The sequence below is a fragment of the Thermobia domestica genome, chromosome 18 (assembly GCF_964235325.1).
Source record: "Thermobia domestica chromosome 18, izTheDome1.hap1.1, whole genome shotgun sequence".
NCBI classification, from domain to species: domain Eukaryota; kingdom Metazoa; phylum Arthropoda; class Insecta; order Zygentoma; family Lepismatidae; genus Thermobia; species Thermobia domestica.
This window is the reverse complement of record NC_137471.1, coordinates 182,197,184-182,217,244: the sequence shown is the minus strand read 5'-3', so window position 1 is coordinate 182,217,244 and position 20,061 is coordinate 182,197,184. Positions and strand designations below refer to the sequence as shown.

The window sequence follows — 20,061 nt, the reverse complement described above, 5'->3', positions numbered from 1 at the left end:
CACACACACACACACACAGAGAGAGAGAGAGAGAGAGAGAGAGAGAGAGCCTTGGTCCCTTCTCAGACCTGTGCTGCGTCGGAGCTAAACCATGCCTCTTTGCAAAACGTATTGACCAATCTATCCTAAACACAAGCCTCCCAGTACTCAAAGTAAAAATCGTGGTCGAGAGGTTTAAGGCATGTAATAATTATATTTTGAATGACCATGAGTACGGGTTCGATCCCCTCCACTTCCATTTTTTTTACATTTTGCAGCTACGTCGGAGGATACAATTTTTATTCTTTACTAATTGCAAATGGCGTTTACATTCAAAATAAGAGAAATTTAGTGGCAATTGTTCGGATATTCTTCTCTTTCGAAATGAAGACAAGAATAAAAGCAATACGCACAGACAAAAAGTGTTATCAGTACTAAACATTACCAACAATAATTGGTACGAAAGATTTAATACGACCTCTTTTACCATCTCTCATGAGCAGTGTGCATTATTAACAAAAATTTTTAAAAACCTTCTTGCAGGGGATTCGAACTGACGTCCTTTGCATTTGTAAGCCAGCACCTTAACCAGTACACCGAGATCATTGCTTGATAAACGTTTCGTTTGCAGCGTATTCGCTGGTATTTGTATTTTATGTTCCCACTTCGACAATTTTAAATTTTTTCTCCGTTTAGCAGCTGTTTCTGGCTTTCTCTTTCGGTGTCGTCTTTTATTTACACTATGCACTATTCGTATCCACAGCTTGTGATCCTTTGCAATGTCTTATTTAGATTAGACTTTTCTTCTTGCCCCTCAGTAAACATTTGATTGATTTAATTCTCATACTCTCCATGGATGCAGCGCTGGAATGCCAGGCTCAAAAAACAGATGTACATTTACTTTCCTGACAGACTGTACTTCTTAGTATTTGAAGAAAAAAAGCAGCATATCTTTCATGTTTATACGCCATATTATAATAGAAAAGAAGAAAGATAGGATATTATATGAAAGAGACAGCAACGAAGATAAAAAAAACAAAGGGAAAAATGTTTTCAATTTCCTTTTTCCTATTACTATTATTATTATTATTATTATTATATTGGTATAATTGCAGTGCAGTGGACATTAAACTCACCTATGAATCTTTGTATTCGTGTCTCACGTCCTCATGTCTTCTTTTTAGAATACTTAAATTTACATCCAGAATTTGCTTCGTTTTGAATAGGCTCGACTTCAGTTGGAGAATATTTTTCGAGCCGAGTCAACTTTCAAATGAAACTCACTTCAATTTCGCTATGCTCATCCCTAATAAACACGATCCCAGCCAGAATTAGCCCGGGATAGGGAACTTATATTTAAAAGAAATGATAATCTTAGCAAAATGCAGAAGTATTTTAGTGTGAGAGAAAAGAGGAATGAAATCTCTGATTTCTAGTTCTATTAGTCTTGTAGTTCTCAGTGCGTGGCAAAAGTACTAATAGGAATATTGATAATGAATAATGATTATATTGTAGAATATTCCACTTTAATATCACAGGAATTTCATCTTCTGGTTTGCTTCATTGTAAAAAATTCAGCATATTGATATACTATATAAAGTATGTGTACTGTTGCAGGCACGTAACGAGGATTTCGTAAGTGGGGGGTCCGTGACATGAAATAATGTGGTTATCAGATCAGGTGATCCATCATTTTAAACTATTGTAGTGGCAACATATATTGGTTCGATTAGCCAGGATTTCGTACTGGTGGTGGTGGGGGGTTGGGGGTGCTGGGCGTGACATGAAATACTGTGGTTATCACACCAGGGCTCGATCAATCTAAACTGTTTTACTGGAAACATATATTGGATAGTAAAATGAGGATATGTTAGTAAGTATTTTAATAACAAACTATGTAGGAATTTCAAGTAAAAGAATTTAAAAAAAACATTGAAAACTATTTTACAATATCTACGTTAGATGCTGGATCTATGAACCGCAAAACCTCGCGGTGCGGGGGGCCGGACCATTATGGGCCCGAGGGTTTTTAAAGGTTCCCTGCATCTTGCCTTTAAATACTACTTTTAAAACACTTGAAAAATAATGATATTTTCCCAATAGTTCAATTACTTGAACCAAGTAATGAGCTAGCAGAACTGAGAACGACGCACAAGATGTCTCTTACTTTCGAGAGGTTTAAAAATAAGCTTATCCGTGCATTGTGCCTCTTGCAAGAGTTGAAACACTGCTGAAGTATGCAGGCGCAATTCGTTTAGTAGCGCTCTGGTTAGTTAACTCTGTTTGGTGCAATGTCCATTGTGCTTTTTATTTATTGTGATTTTTACAAGTAAGAAATCCAACTGCATCCGGACTTGCAACTCTAGTGTTATGTAATTTAGAGAAATTGAGATTGTCTCTAAAACAATTCAGAGGGCAGGGATTTGATGACGCAGCTTTGATGAGTGGTGCTTACTCAAGTGTTCAGAAGAGACTAAGAAACTGAGGAAGGAGCTAGATATATTCACTGCACGGTGCACCTTGTCTGAAAAAGGTTGAGCTCATTCTTCATTGCTGTTTTGAGGCAAAAATTTCCTAAGTCCAGCTTCGGATATCTTCGGGAAAAAGTAAACCAGGTTCCAACCCCCAAGCCAATTTTAGAAATCCGGAAAAATTTTGCAGATGTGTTTTACCTCTTTTAAATACAGTAAGACTTGTTACAAAGAATAGAAAAAAGCAATTTAATGATACAATATTTCGAAACCTTGTATTAATGTCAGCACATTCTTTTTTGTCATTTAGCTTTCCTTACGTAAAAAAAAAAAAATATAAGATACATAAAGGAATCTTTCCATATATAAAAGAATGCTCAAAGTTAAGACCGAGAACATAGTTCTCGCCTGAGTACTAAAATAAAAGTCAAAGTAGAAAAAAAAGCAGCGTTTGCAGTGCATATGAATATCATTGTTCTGAGTGCCTGTTCGCTATACATCGCTAGTTGCATGTTACGAGGAGTGGATGTGTTAGCTCTGTGGTAAGCCGTTGGATTTCAAATCGTAAGGTTGTGAGTTCGATTCCCATCTAGATCAATGCTTCTTTTATGATTTTTTTCCAATGAATGTATAATTATATTAAAAATTGGATTAAAATACATCAGTTATATATATATATATATATATATATATATATATATATATATATATATATATGTAAAACATATAGTCATTGCAGAACAAAGTAATTATTAAGTTTAATAATTTTGTCGCCGCTGTCACTCTGAAACAAACCGTCGTAGAGATCAGCAGGCTGTCACTCTGCCACCTCAGAAGTACATTTTACAAGTATGAATTTCTAAGTTACAACTTAGGAGTTATTAACACAACTTGGATTTGGAGGGTTGAATCATAATTAGTTGACCGTAGCGGTAATTAGAAAGAAACGAACACTAACCCGTAAACAATTGTCATGCCTTACGGTAGTCTCAGTTTCACTTTTCCTAACTTAAGAATCTCACGAATGAGGCTTTCCAAGTAACTTACACACTTTGTTCTAGCAGCTCATAACCTCATAAAATCTCTTGTTAGAAATTTTCTCTTTGCTTCAACCAATATAGATGGTCAAGCTAATCACAAATACAACTGAAGTTATAAGAACTTGGTTCCAGAAATACCTGGTACAAATCTCGTTGTATGCCCTCATCTGAGATTCATGGTCAATAAAAGGGACTTATCTTCTTATATTTCCGAACTAGTGGGCAGAAAATGACGTCTGCCTTCCTAGGCTTAAATGCAAGTTTCCCATTTCCGAACTTGGTTGCTAGGTGGAATAGATGGAAAAGCTGTCACTAAAACGCAAGATCGGTATAGGAGAGGGTTTATTAGAAAACTCTGTTCTAAGCGAAATAGTATGGAGACCTATAATCCGGCTTCATACTGTGTGGTTTCTATCACACGTTGAAGTGAGACACAGGACATGACACAACCACATCAACACACACTCACGTTTACAAGGAAACACACACATACACAACAGACTTGGGTGGGTTTACGCCATGTTTCTAAATACAAATTACCCTCCACACAAACAAATCACATAACACACACACACACACACACACACACATATATATATATATATATATATATATATATGTACCTTGAGTGAAACTTCTCTCACGTGTACTTACGCCGGGAGCTAAAGAAAACACTCCACGTAAACAGAATACACTTTTAATTCCACTGCATTGATGATTGGACACGGATCTGGTAGTGATATTCTGGGTACGATACTGTCATGCATTATCAATTTTTTCGCATTTCTTACTTGTCACATTGTTTCCTTTCTTATCAGTTGTAAACTACTAAAGTATTGTATTTAAAAAAATAAAGATGTAAGAATGGAGTTGATCTATAAAAACTATGATGATGAAAAATGTTATTCCTACTTAAGCTTGTATAATTATCAGTACACCACACTAAATCCGCTGAATTAATTTTTTACTTTCTACCATATATGCATGTTTTCGACCAATATTGCTTTGCTTCGGGTATTAAGAGAAGAGTTTCTTCTTTTCTTATGTTCCCGCCTGAAATCATACATGAATTAATATGTGCTTGGATAAAATATATACACGTTTCAAATTAAGAAAAACGTAAACAGTTTACGGGGTTATGATGAGCTATCAAGAAAGCAGAATCTCGAACAGTAACCTTTAACCGATTTTCGTAATGATATTTATCCAGGGAAAGTAAATTGTACATATAAGGTATATACGGATAATTTTGTATACATCTATTTACAAATGCTTACTCAAACTTACTTAATTATAAAATCCGCTCTGTTATGTTCGAATTTAAGTCTTTCTTGTGAGATATCACTTTCAATTAAATTTCTTGCCAATATTGAGACGGTTTTTTATGTATCTGTAAATACTTCGTTTCTTAACCCCTTCCACTACGATTTTTTTTCTGAATGCTAATAATTGACGTATAAATTACAAAAATTACTCCAGATATGTTATCATTATATAACTTTCAAAACATCAATATAGTAACCCTACGTGATTCCAGAATAGTTTAAATTTTATAACGAGTGTGACTCGTCATTGCGGGACTTCGCACCGGGAGGTTCTCATGAGCTAGACTTGTCACTTCATTGCAATGGGTTAAATGTGGTTTGTTTTTATTACTTGAAAATATTCTCACAATTATGAATTAACATGGATGTTGGTAACCTGATCTTTCAATAAATTTTTTCCACATTCCTCACACGTTAAGGCCTTTTGTCTCCATGCGTTACGGGTGTACAAAATTTTCGACTTTTAAAAATTTCTTTCATAGTCTCAAGACAAAGAACTTGTATCAGATAAAATATGTATTTTATAATTCAATTTTAAAGTAATCCCTTCCTTCCACTCTTAGTTTATATAAACTTTCTAAGCTCTATGTGTTAACACTATGCAGCCCATTTTGATTTTGATCGCCTTTTCCCCAGCTGTAGACACGTGTGATGTATCTCATGTGATGCTCTAATATAGCTCAGAGAATTGGATTTTAGTTGTGTTTTCCTCCATTCTGGCCAGATATATTTCTACTGTTTTAGCCTGTGAACTGTAAATTGCTGCACTCTTGGTAAATAGAATGCTTTCTATTTTTATGTTAGCATGAGGCGTACATGACGTATTTGTTGTGCATTTCAACATGTGCGTTAACAAGGTTGGCCTTTGAATACAATCTTCTCTATTCTCTTGGTACGAAGTTCTTCTTTTGTCTGTACTAAGTATCTTGCTGAATATGACTATTCAAGGGATTCTACTTCAATCTTCCTACGTGCAAGAGCTTTGAACTGTGTGTTGACAAACTTTTAATTTGGAGTAAACCTATTTCCACACACACTTGACATGTCTCTACTATTTAACCTGTAACAATTAGGATGAATGTTACAATATCTTATTCAATAAGGATGAATGTTACAATCTTTTTTGCCAGGAAAATCTTGTTTTACTAATTTATCAGTACTTCTATCCTATGCTGTGGACAACATCTCTGGAAATTCTCGACATTTCGTATTTGGACCTGTCTAAGGCTTTCGATTCTCTTCCACACTATCTTCTTCTATATATACTCAGTTCTAGATTGAATATACATGGTAAATTACTTAGTCTTCTAGAAACATATCTCAGTAATAGGATAACGAGTTTCAGTTTTAGGTTACTTTTCTGACTTTATTCCAGTAACTTCTAGAGTTCCTCAAGGCAGTGTTGTGGGTCCACTTCTATTTTTATTATACATGGACGATCTGCCTTCTTCGTTTACAAACATCTCTACCAATTTTCTATTTGTTGATGATTGCAAACTCTAAAGAAAAGTTAAATCAGAGTACAACGTTCTTGCTCTCCACCGTGATGCTTGTATTCTTCTCAACCGGTGTAACTCTTGGAAACAGTTTAAACATCGAAAAATTTGCTACTCTTACGATTTCTCTAAAAAAAAAAAAAATCTACAAAATTGGTCATTACAACATAAATCCTGTCCCCTCTTTCAGAGATCGTGATATTACTATTTACAGTAAGTTTACTTTTGGGGATCATATAAGCACCATATCTTAAGGAAACTAGAACTCCTTCATCGCTTCACTGACATAAAAAATCCTAATTCCTTAAGCTTGTTCTATGTCATATGTTGCTTCCACTATTGAGTACTGTTCTCCTATCTGGTTTTTGACCTGCCCTAGTCGTCTGAGAAAATTAAATTCTGCAATTAATGTCTTTTTAGTTATTGTATCCTATTGAGTACCTCACCTCCGAACACTTTCGAAAAATGACGTTTTACCATTCCTCAATATGAAATCTCCCCTAGTTAGAAGCAAAATTTCTGACATATTATTTTTGCAAAAAACTGTAAATGGCCATATATCATGTGAACAGTTATTAAGTCAGATCAATTTTCGCGTACCCGCTAGAACAACACGGTCTAGTGGTCTCTTCTACAGTCGAGCTCTGAAAGAATAATATTGTCCAAAAGTTCCTTCTAAACCGAATTATTAGGACATATAATCAGTTACCAGAAACTGTAGATGTCTTTCTCAAATGAGCATACCTTCATATAATCTATAGATAAAGTACCTTTGTAATGTTGCCATTGTACTGCACCGTCTTGATTTGAAATTATTCTATTTTTACGTTACACAATTGTTAGAATGTTTTACTTTAAGATTGTTGTATCTGAAACCTATTATAAGTAAATAAATATCTTTTTCCATACACTATGCATGTGTGGGGTTCACGTCTGTACATATCGATAAAGCATTCGCCAAGTGATTTTTCTAATAAATAAGTTTGGACAGTTTCTGTCACTTACAGTTTTATACATGTACGTGTGAACCTAAGTGCTACCAAGATGGAAATCCAAACTTTTCCAACTTTTGACACGTGAGAACTTTGAACTGTATGCACTTTCAACTATATGTGCTGCTAAGTCTGACTTCTTAATAAATACGTTTTCACAATCTTGGCACACTTGTGAGGCTGTTCACCTGTATATGCGAATTGTTTACCAGAAGTTTTTCCCGGAATATCTTTCAATACTCTTGGCACTAATAAGGTCTTAGCTGCATGTTGGAATGTATGTTTTACCAAATGATTTTTTTATAACTCTTTTAACACTCTTTGCTCCCGTGAGGCTCGTCATCTCTATCTGTCAACATGTGTCTTATCGAATTGCAACTAGCAGTAAATCATGTGTTGCCGGATTTGAACTTTAAGTAACTTTATTTCCACATTTTTGGCACGAGTGGTGTTTTTCATATGTATGTATTAGCACGTGTTATACCAAATTTCTTCGACGAGTAAATCCGCTTCCTCACTGGTGGGACGTTTAAGTTTTTTCACCTGTGTGTGTTAACCTCTGCGTTTTCAAATTTGAACTTGGAGTAAAATTTTTCCACGTCCTTGGCAGCTATGAGCTTTTCTATAATATGTAATAACATGTGTTCTGCCAAACTTGAAAAATAAGTGAACCTCTTTCCACACTGTGAGCACGTGTGAGATTTTTCAACTTGTGGCTTTTCGCCTGTATGTTTTAACACGTGCTTTACCAGATCTGAACTTTGAGTAAATCACTTTCCACATTCTTGGCATGTACGGGACTTTTCACCTGTATGTATTAACATGTGTTGCTAAATGTGAACTAATGGTAAACCTCTTTCCAAACTGTTGTTCCATGTGGGGTTTTTGACCTGTGTATATCAAAATGTGTCTTATCAAATTTCCACGTTCAGTAAATGCCTTTTCACACTCCTGGCACGTGTAGGATTTTTGACCTGTATGTGTTTATAAGTTATGCCAGATATGAAATCTTAGTAACTCCCTTTGCACATTCTTGGTACCTTTGGGGTCTTCATACCTATGGATTAACATGTGTCGTGGACGTGCCAAACATGAACTATCAATAAAGATTTTAACACACTGTTGGCATGTTTGGGATTTTTCAGCTATATGTATTAACATGTGTCTTGTCAAATTTCCACGTTGAATAAATCTCTCTCTGCATTCTTAGAACGTGTGAGAATTTCGTTCGTATGTATGGGAACCTGTGCGCTGCCAAATTTCTAGGTTGTGTAAATCCCTTGCCAAAATCTCGACACCTGTGCGATATTTCCCCAATATATATTAATGTGTTTTGTCTAACTTGAAGTCTGAGGTTTTGCACCTGTATGTATTAAAATGTGTTGCCAAATTTCTACGTTAAGTAAACCATTTCCTCATTCCTGCCACGTGTGAGCTTTTTTATTCGTATGTGTTAACATGTGTGTTGCCAAACTTCCAAATTGAGTAAATCCCTTTCCACACTCTTGGCATTTGTGGGTTGTTTTACCTGTGTATTATGTTCTGCCTAATTTGCACGTCGAACAAATCCCATACCGCATTCTTCGCACGCGTGAGATTTTTCATTCCTACGTATTCAGATGTTTGCTGCCAAATTTCCAGCTTGTGTAAATCCCTTGAAACAATCTTGGTAGCTGTGGGGCCTTCCACCCATATTTATTAAGATGTGTGTGTCCAAATCTCCACGTTCGGTATGTCCCTTTCAGCATTCTTGGCACCTGTAAGTCGTACACCTGTATGTATTAACATGTGTCGTGCCAAACTTGAACTCTGTGTAAACCTCTTTTCACTCTGTTGGCATGTGTTGGGTTTAGCACCTGTATGTGTTAAAATGTGTCTTGCCAAATTTCTACGTCGAGAAAAAACCTTTCCACATTCCTGGCACGTGTGAGATTTTTCATTCTTATGTTTTAACGTTTGCTAACGAACTTCCAGATTCCGTATATCCCATTCTACACTTTTGGCACCAGTCGGGTTTTGCAACTGTATGTATTAAAATGTGTCTTGCCAAATTTCTTCGTCGAGTGAATCCCTTTCCACATTCTTGGCACATGTGAGACTTTTCGTTCGTATGTTTTAACATGTTTGCTGCCAAACTTCCAGATTCCGTAAAGCTCATCCCACACTGTTGACATGTGTGGAAGTTTGCACCTGTATGTGTTAAAGTGTGTCTTGCCAAATTTCCACGTTGGGTAAATCCTTTTCCGCATTCTTGGCACCTGTAGGGTTTTACACCCGTATGTATTAACATATGTGCTGCCAAAGTTCCAAATTGAGTAAATCCCTTTCCACACTGTTGGCATATGTGGGGTTTTGAACCTTCATGTATTAAAATGTGTCTTGACAAATCCCCACGTCGAGTAAATCCCTTTCCGCATTCATGGCACGTGTGACATTATTCATTCCTATGTATTAACATGTGTTTTGCCAAACTTCCAGGTTGTGAAAATCCGTTTCCACATTTTTGGCAGCTGTAAGGTTTTACACCCGTATGTATTATCATGTGTCTTGCCAAACTTGAACTCTGAGTAAACCTATTTCCACACTGTTGGCATATGTGGGGTTTTGCACCTGTATGTATTAAAATGTGTGTTGCCAAATTTCCAAGACGAGAAAATCCCTTTCCACATTCCTGGCACGTGTGAGATTTTTCATTCGAATGTATTAACATGTGCGTTGCCATATTTCCAGATTCAGTAGATCTCTTTCCACGCTCTTTGCCTGTGTGAGCTTTCTCACCTGTATGTATTACCATGTGTGTAGCCAAATTTGAACGATTAATACATTCCTCTTTGCACTCTTGGCACGTACAAGAATTTTCTGCTGTATGTATTAAAACTTGTGTCGGCAAATGTAATCGAGAGATTCCGTTGTAAACTTCCTTGTTAGTACGAGATTCCTTACCAAACTGAGAAATATTTTCCTTTGATGTAATGAACGTGTGTGCTCTTCTGGAAGGAGTTTGTTTACGGAATCTGCAAAAAATTGAATAAACACCAAATGGAAATATACAATATGAAACTCCACAAAAATGCAAGCGTTAGTATATAAATTACTGCACTAATAGAAAGATACTTATTTTGTATTATACTTCTTTTGCATCTAAAATATGAGGGGTTCCCAAGTAGTGATGGGATTTTTACCGGTAAATATTTTTTGGGTATTTACCTTGGGTAAATATACGGGTATTTTTCATTTTCAATACTATATGTGGAACAGACGTTTTTTCGCAGTACGTAAAAACATCAAAATGTAAGAGTTGATCCAGTAGAAACCAGAACAAGTATTAAAAGGCAGTAAATTTATTATTTTGATTAATAAAATTGATTTATGTTGTTGTTCCTGTTTTGATAATAGTAACATAAAACAAGTGTGTTTCTCCAGAAAGCAAATTTTAAAAACTGATGACTGAAAAAGACAGCATTTTTTTCTACAAATAAAGAAACTAAAATAACACATGGAACGTGGATAAGTACTTTTTTTCAATTTACATTTTACAAGTGACTATGGGGAACATGTTATTAATATTGACATGATTTGAAATATTTTTCTGTCACATCATGTATGCTTTATTAACTAGAAATGAAACGGTAGGAGTATATATGCGGGGACTTTCACACTTAAACTACACTTGCTAGCTAAACATCAAAATGTAGTAAAAACTGAGCTGTCTGAAGCCAAATTGAAGTAACTGTATTTTCGTGTTTTGCGGGAAATTAGCATTCTTGGAAACAAGATAGATAAAGGGCCATTGGAAAATGGGCTTCAAATGACAGTTACGTCAGTTTCTTTAATTAGTTTCTTTTTTGGTGGCGTTAGATATGTACGCCTAATTGAAATGATTTTATGCTTTAATTCAAAATTCGGCAAAATGCAGTTAGTTCACTCTGATTTCAGACATCTCAATTGGCAGCATCATCCACGTCATTTCTATCATAAACCTAATAAAAGAACAAATGAACTACAGAACATTCAAGATTTAGCAGCATTCTCCAAATATTCCATACACATAACTGAAAAGCGTTATCTCGTTATGAGATAGCATTTCTACCAAGATTACTCATTAGATTCATCGGATACATGGAATGAATATATGGAATCATAGCTGCTAATGTCTTCATTTATCTCGCACACGGAAGAAATGTCACTGTCTTCTTCAGAGGCTTTCCTTTTCCTTGGTACTATAGTGTATTTCAAATGCGATGAACTTGTATCTTGCGGTAACGTATTTTCTAAGCCTTTCTGCTGCTCTGACTCAACAATCTTCTCTGTCTCTGTACGGTGTGTTGATATTTTCGGCTTTTGTTTCCGGTGAAGCAGTTTCCAGTTATAAGCTATATACGTAACTTTTCCGGCTCTGGAAGTAGTCAGTATATTCCTTGACTTAGTGTGAATTTTTGAGAATGTACTAAAGGATCTTTCTGTGGCGGCTGATGATACCGGTGCTGTTAATATCCGCTGTGCAATTTCTGATAAGTGGGTACTTCCACACAAACCTTGCCACCAAACTACTGGGTTCATTTCCCCAGAACTTGTCCAAATGAACTTCTTGCCCCACAAATCTTCTTTTGCCTTGTAGTGTGCGAAATCCTTCATCACACTTACAAGATTTGCTTTCATGTTTTCTGCAACCTTGTGTATGAACTCCAATCCATCAACATGTTGTTCTGGAGTCAAGTCAAACCCCTGTGATGATGGATCTAGCAATGCTGCGGCATAGTGAATCGGTTGGAGTGCTGTAACTTTTCTGCTTTCGAAATTATGAAGAATATTTGTTTCTTCTGCTTTGGACAATGGGAATTCGGGAACAGATTTTCTTAATTGCTCTTCGATTTCTTTGACAGCCGGAAAAACTCGGTGTATGTTACATTCATCAGATTCTAATACATTTATCCAGGATACTATTGGTTTGAGAACGTGTATTAGCTTTTCAACTGTCACCCAGAAACATTCAGCATCAAAGTAACCTTGCTTTGTGGTCTTTGATAAATGCTGTATATCTTGCAATGGTTTCGTGAACAGCTAAGTTCTGTAGGGTGACTTTTGTAGCTTTCAAACTTTCAAGAGATTTTAAGTAGCTTCCCCAACGGGTTTTACATGGAAGAGTAAGAGAAGTGTGTATGTTTTACTCATTGTTAATTGCATGAAAAAGCGCATTCAAGACCTGAGTATTTCTAACTGTTTTAATGATGTCTATAATATTTGTCATAAATGATGAAATTGAAAAACACTTCAAAATATCACTGCAGACAAGGTTCAATGTATGTGCTATACATGACAATGGTTGCAAATGGGGGTACTTTTCTTGGACAAGAGAAAAAGCCTTCTGCATATTTGCTGCATTATCGCCAATGAGAACAAAGAACTTACTAGGGTCGTATTTTTCAATGACTTCAAATACTTGATCTCTAATGTACTCAGCAGTGTGACGGTTGTCTTTCGTGTTTATAAAGTGAACAAATATTGGATGAGGGTTGGTAATAACGAAATTGATTATTCCCTCATTGCGAACATTACTCCAACCGTCAATTTGAAGATTTAGATATTTCGAATCTTGTAGCTCTACACGCAGCTGTGTTTGCATTTCATTAAACTGGGCATCAAGTTGCCAAGTTGACCGACTTTCTATCTGGAAGTTTGAATGAAGGTCTTAGACGCTTGAAGAAATCTATCCATAGAGGATGTTCCACCATGGACAATGGCGCTCCAGTTACGTAGGCAGCTTTCGCTAGCATTCTGTTTAACATTGTCTAGAAGATAAAATATAAAAATATGTTGTAAAATAAACCATCATAGGTTGAACACGTATCTACTATTCCACTAATAAATACATAAGATTATTTGCACACATAACCAGCATGCGTTCAATTTTTACTGTAGGTACAAATTTATTACATGGAAAAAATCAGCAACAGCTATATCTGTTACGCGTTCCCTTTACGGAAAGTTGTTAACCTAGAAATCTAGAAATGGAAAACAGTTTCTGATCTTAGCCAAGTACAATTCAACCATTTGTGTGAAGATTGTGCGTTTGGTTGGAATTGGTTTTTAAAAGATAATATTAAAAACGTAATAATATTTGAAATTATGCCCTTGTGCTTAACAATTCTATATTTCATAGATTTTCTATAAGTGTTAGGAAATGACGTCACATTTGACAATTGTCGTTCACCCCCATGCAACCACCATTTTCTAAAAACGTACTAGCAGGAATATGCACTTGTTTCTCCTGAAAAAACTGCTGGTATTTCCTAGCTTTCAACATAAATTGCTGGTACGCTGGAAATTGACCCAAAACACACATGCTTGTGGTATATGAGAAATTTTGCTGGAGCAAAGTGAAAGCATGAGTTTTAACGTGAGAAGTGAATATTGTACATATTTTTGTCAATAACGAAGTTCATTGTACACGTGTAATGAAAGTAAAAAGATCAATGTTTAAAAGTTTTCTGCTAGGGGTAATAACCCAGATAAGATACTAATGAATAAAAGGTGAAAAAAGTAATGATGAATAGTTCTTGAATCAATTCACTCATTAAGAATGTCCTTCCATTTTAATTCTGAACTAAGCGAGTAGGAAAGGTCATTCTTTTAAGTAATTCATTCGTTTAATTTCGATTGAAACAATGGTAACAAAATTTTTAATAAACATTACATACGTAGTGATTAACGTGAACCTTGGGAATTTGGATGCATGTCTTAAATTACAAGTATCATACATTTCTTACATAAACGTCAATATTTTCTTGGATAATGTTCTTAACACTCGACCATTACTTGACTTAACCATTTGGCCATTATTTACAATATATAAACTGTTTGAGAATATTTGGAATGTGTTTGACCAATCAATTTTGACCTGTCGTTTCTTAATTCATTCCACAAGGTCACATGACAAGCTCTTGAGTTATATGAAACAAAATATGTAATGCAATTAGTAAAAAACACTTGCGTCATTCATTTTTTTCGACTCTTCGATTCCGTGATTTGTTCTTTCTGTTTTGCAGAATTTTATAAAAATGGTAAAACCTTCCTTAATCTTAAGCTAACCTGTTCCTACCTGTACTTTACTTATCAGTATCTTGCTCTACTCTACCCTACTCTATTATACTACTCCCTTTTAAAGCGATCTTACCTTTGGATGTGCAGTTGGAGTATGTGAGCTCATTAACCCATTAACTTACATGTGTTACGCTATGCATATGTATACTTACGTTTTTATCAGCTGTCATTGTATCCATAAAAGTAGCAATGCTACGAGATGAACTTTGTTCATTCGTGGAGGAGCTCCTCTTATATGAAACTGGCATCAAAGTTTTATCAGTCACACTCGTCACTAAAGAGTCATGAATGCTCTTATTGATACTACAACTTGGCGTAGGTGGTGCACTTTCATTCACTTATTCCGTCCCAGTATTTTGCCAACAATCCGACAAATTTCTTTCTTGTAAACCTTTTAAAATTGTTTTCTTCAAACTTTCAGGACACTTCAAACACTTATTCACATGATCTAACATTTTATTTACATTTGCGTGTTTATAATTTTTACCACAGTACTTGTAGTTTACTGATTTTTCACTTCGTACGTTGTATGCGCTCCAAACATAACTTTTCCTTCTACCCATTTTCAGTTTTTTCTCTCTCGGAGTAAAATAAAACTTAGGAAACTCAACTAAGGTAAGAGGCACGTTTACTCTCAACAAGTCTCAAAGCTAATATTAGTACTGAACTAAATTAGAAACGGGGAAGATTGAAACAGTGTTACCAGATATAAATTGAGTTTCCAGTGTTGCAAGTTTGCATCTTTCTTTAACCACATTTGTGTCTGGAAGATTTTATACTGTTATTTTAGAATCCACTATGTCTTCTTATTATGTAATCTTGCAGTTTGTAATAAATACCCATTTTTTGGGTAGGTAAATAAAATCTCGGTATTTACCGGGTATTTACCCAATTTTTATTTACCTACCCAGTGGGTAAATACCCAAGTCCCATCCCTAGTGATGGGTAATATTCCGAGAATATATGTACAATCACAAATAAAATTGAATTCTATTAGTATATTATGATTTCAGAGGGAAATTCGTTTCTTATTACCGTTAATTATTACTGTTATGTCCAGATGATTTTTCAAAATGTATATTCTGAACGGCATTATGTTACTTTATTATATTTAGAGAATATACATAAATGTATATTTACTTACAATATGTTCTATGCCAGTAAATATGTGGAAAAATGGTATAGTACTTCAACATACTTTTACACCGCTAAACAGTGTAAATTTATATGTAAGTGGATTTTCTCAACTAGATTCTACTATTGTTGTTATAAACATATTAAATTTTTATATGTTATAAACAAATTAGGTTGGGTAATTGTCAAAATACACATGTTCCACGATGTCTCAGAAGACACACTTGCGCATACATTACGAATAAGACTCCAATTGACCAAAGCGATATATATATATATTTTAAGATTATATATTTGTGCATAATCTTAAAATATATACACAAATATATAATCTTAAAATATATATACTGCTTTTGTCAGTTAGCGTCTTATTAGTAATCTTGAATTTTCCAAAGATACAATGAATAATTTACAAGTTGCGCATACATTCGTATGTTCACAACATTTGTAAGATACTGATCTAGCTTTATAATTTAGCACGTAACATTGAAACACACGACCTTTCATTCTACCGCTTTCTTGAAATTTCATGTGTTATTTCACATGTAAGAGAAGTCGAGTAAGAGAGATGAGACACCGACGTCTATTACTAACGATGTTTCGGGGTGTATTAATTGTACTTCATCTCTGTTTCTACATAATTTCTACATTACTTTACAAACTGGTTTTTTGTCAATATTTTTAAATTAGTACTTTGCTACTGTTTAGTGCAAATAGAAATGATACTTAAAATATCATATTATTAGTTATTTAAAGTACTGTCAAATGTTTTTTTTTTTAAATCTCCAAATTATTTAAAACCTACAAGTAAATAATGATAAATGAAAATAAAGTAATTAGACAAATGGTTCTTATAATTTGGAAGATAAAGTAAGAAATTAAAATAAATTCCTTCCCGGGAATTTATATGCCAGGGAAAAAACCCTGGAATATTCCCATTTTTTATTTTCCTTCCCATTGGGAATATTCCCAATGCCCATCACCATTCCCAAGCACTCGTACATTATATTTCGTGATGAACTGAAATCTCATACTATGGAACTATTACACGATATGTCGTAGAAATATAGAATTTACAACAATCGAGTGTTTTCCGTAGCAGCTATATTCTCCAAAGACGAGAATGCATTGTGTTTACATTTAAAAATTAGAAATCAGATTAACTCAAGTACGCACCAAGGTGCATATGTTACAGTATGGAATGAACATGATTTTATAGGTGAAAATGGACGTAGGAAGTCAATTAATATATTTATAAATAACATTGTTAATTTAAGTGACAGAAACTTTAGTCAATGCGAGAACTTGTTGCAATTACAACTACCAGAGACTGTTACTATAATCACAAGGAAACAAAGGAAGGCTATAACAACTTTCAAAATCTTGCACAAGATACGTCATTCGAAGCAGTGTACATAAACTGCTGTTATTTTTGGTATCGTCTGATCGTTTTTATATATTTGATTTTACTATTCTCTGAGTGTTCTGATATATTAAAATTTTAATCCACATTACGATCTTCAGGGCCATTGAAATATATCTACGTGGTTAAATGTGAAAAAATTGTATGTGCTTTTTCGAAATAAAACATTTTGGGAAACGTCGAGTTTTCAATTCTTGGTAACTTTTCACTTATTTATAAGAAATGTGATTATGAATATAAACATCAGCGCTAGGATAATGAGGAAATGTAGTGCCCCGTTCGTCTAGTTTGTGTTATTAGTGTTACAAGCATTTCATAGGTTTTTAAGCTGTAACGTCCTCTTATTGCACACAGGAAAACAACTCTGCTATTCTACGTTCCGGTTAGGACATAGAATTTAAATTTGTAATATACTCATGACGACATTGAACGAAAAAAATCTATACTTGGTTTTCAACACTACTATCGCAGGGTATGTCAAACAACGTCTCTCGGTTATTATATGCATTGCGAAAAAGTTAAGTGTGTATTGTTTATTACTTTAAAGTTTGAAGAACGTGTCAAAATAAATGGTCCACTCTGTATATTTAAAAAATGAAAGAAACGTGTTATAATTTACATTATAAAGGGAAGGCAGTTGAATTCTTTGAAATGAATTTTCTAATATCCTGGTTGTCTATCTTCACCTCAGTATTTATCATCTTCCTTTCATTGAAATGGGTATCATAAGAACAGAATTAGAAATGTTCGTCAAAAATTATCATCTCACGAGTCACTCTTCTTAGAGAGAGATAACTTAGTACACATGCTTATCATTCAAAATTAACTGCGCCGTGCACTAGTGTTCTGGTAAATACTGTATTCCCAAGAAAAGGAAAAAGATCTGTGTATTACTTCTGAGTACGTAAATTTCAAATCCAGCTTCTTTGATTAGGTCAGGAAACGAGCAAATCGTTTGTAATTAAATTTTGTACTGAAGCTACTACTGCCTCGGACTGCAATGAGGATCCTATGAGTAATTGAACTTATGTAAATTGTAGGCCAAAACTAGGGTATATGCCGAGTGGATTATGTCAGGATGGTGAAAATTGCTACAAAAAATCATTACTATAAACCAGTGGGCAAATGATCTACGCTTTAAGGGCTGAAAGCGGGCTATTTTTGTAGTTTTCAATTATATATCAAATTATCGTTTTGTAGTATAATATAAAATTATGATCTTATCTACATACGACTATCCACAGTTTTGCCAGCACAGAAGGAATTTTAGAAAAACTAGGTCTTCAAGTGGATGTTGCGTCTTAAACCATACATCTCCGATAAATCTACCGAAGATAGAAGAAGAGAGCAACTTAGATGAATTAGCAGAGAAAATAGAAGATAGAACAAAATTAACAATTAGAAACTCAACAAAAAGAAAAAAGACAATCAAACGATTAGGGAGTAAAACAGAAACCTTCCGGACCAGTGAAATACAAGACGTGAAAAGAAAAACGCGTAAAGCTAGGGAACTTTATCAACATACAACAGAAAATAATTTAAGATGGAACAGATTAAATAAATATAGAATTTAAAAAAGAACAAATGGTACATATACAAATCAAGCGGAAGAAACAATAGACTATCTAATAAAATCTCTATTACCACATGATATACGAGAAGATAATGACTCACAAAGCTTCATTAGACGAGAATAGCAATTACCATTTAGTAATTGGAAATCAAGAAATAATAAATCACATAAAACGAGTTAAAAGCAAAAAAACCTCCAGGACCGGATGGAATAAAATCGGGAAAGTTTTAAGCATGATGCTGACAAATGGACACCATACCTAGGAAAAGTTTTCAACTTGTTTGGAAACGGACGAATTCCAGAAAGGTGGAAACAAGCAAATTTGATCAAATTAAAAAGTCAGATTCCAAGAAAAACGACGATAAAAAATCCTATCGCACTATCTGCTTATTAAATATAATAAGTAAACTTTCCGAATGAACCATTGTGGAAACAAACAAAGACAGAATTTTAAATAAACAAAAATTGCAGTATGGTTCCAGAAGAGGAAAAACACCAAAACAGCTGTAAGAAGACTAATTGATCTCATTTAAGAAGGTAAACTGGACAACTATCAAGTTGTTATCTATTCCGACATTAGTGGTGCTTTTGACAATTTATGGTGGCCCGCACATTTTGAAGAACTCAAAAAACTAAAAGTTAGCAAAGCTCTTTAGAAAATAAAGTCATGCTCGTGTCAGGCTTCAAAATTATACATTTAGAGAAAACTGAAACTGTGTTATCAAACGTAAATTTATATAAACTAACAATCAAAAAATAACAATCATACCATTCAGTTTGTGAACAATATTATTGTTCCTTGTTTCTTTTGAATACATTGCAAATACACAAAGAGAAACAAAGTGTTGCGAAAACGCTACGTTAGCGGGAAATGGATTAAAGCAGAAGAGTGTTTGGTGTTAGCAGATTTCGCAGAACATTATTCATTTATCGTTCAGAATGTGACACGGAGTTTCCAATGGAACAATATTCAAGCCAATTCAATATTCAAACTTTCGTGTTCTACTTCAAAGAGAATGATAAATTAGAACATAAAGTGTTTGTTATTCAAGTCATCACTACGACACGACAAAATTTTATTGCTTCCAAAAGATTTTCACAGCATATATTAAAGAAATACATCGGAACATAAGAAAACATATTTACTTTACTGATGGAGCTTCAAGTCAATATAAAAGACAAAAGAACTTTGCTAATCTATGCTATCATAAACAGGACTTCTATCTTGACGCTGAATTGCACTTTTTGGGATCATTCCATGGAAAAAACGACTGCGACGGCGTGGGTGGAACTACAAAATAAGAAGTTGCAAAACCAAAATTGCAAAGGCCAATAAATAATCAAATACTCACTTAGATGACATGTTTTCATTTTGTAATGAGAAATCACAAAACGTAAAATATTTTCTGGTGAAATCACATGAAATAGCTAAAATCTCAGAAACCCTTCAAAAACGTTTGACCTCCCTACTAGAGTTGTAGGTGTTAGAAGCTATACACATAATTATGACTATAATAATGAACACAA

At 34.4% G+C, this 20,061-nt stretch overlaps 1 protein-coding gene across 3 annotated transcripts in view; it reads right to left on the bottom strand.

Annotated features, from left to right (window-relative positions):
* Positions 1-3,386: 3,386 nt before the first annotated feature.
* LOC145675792 (uncharacterized) overlaps positions 3,387-20,061 on the bottom strand; it is a 105,980-nt gene continuing 89,305 nt past the window's right edge. The window contains exon 3 of one of the 3 annotated variants that reach the window (XM_081746494.1): positions 3,387-10,317. In XM_081746494.1, coding sequence (XP_081602620.1) covers positions 9,738-10,317 — 580 coding nt within the window. In that variant the 3' untranslated portion in view covers positions 3,387-9,737. The remainder of the gene's footprint in view (positions 10,318-20,061) is intronic. The other 2 variants (XR_014129215.1, XR_014129214.1) reach the window with 2 other exon arrangements.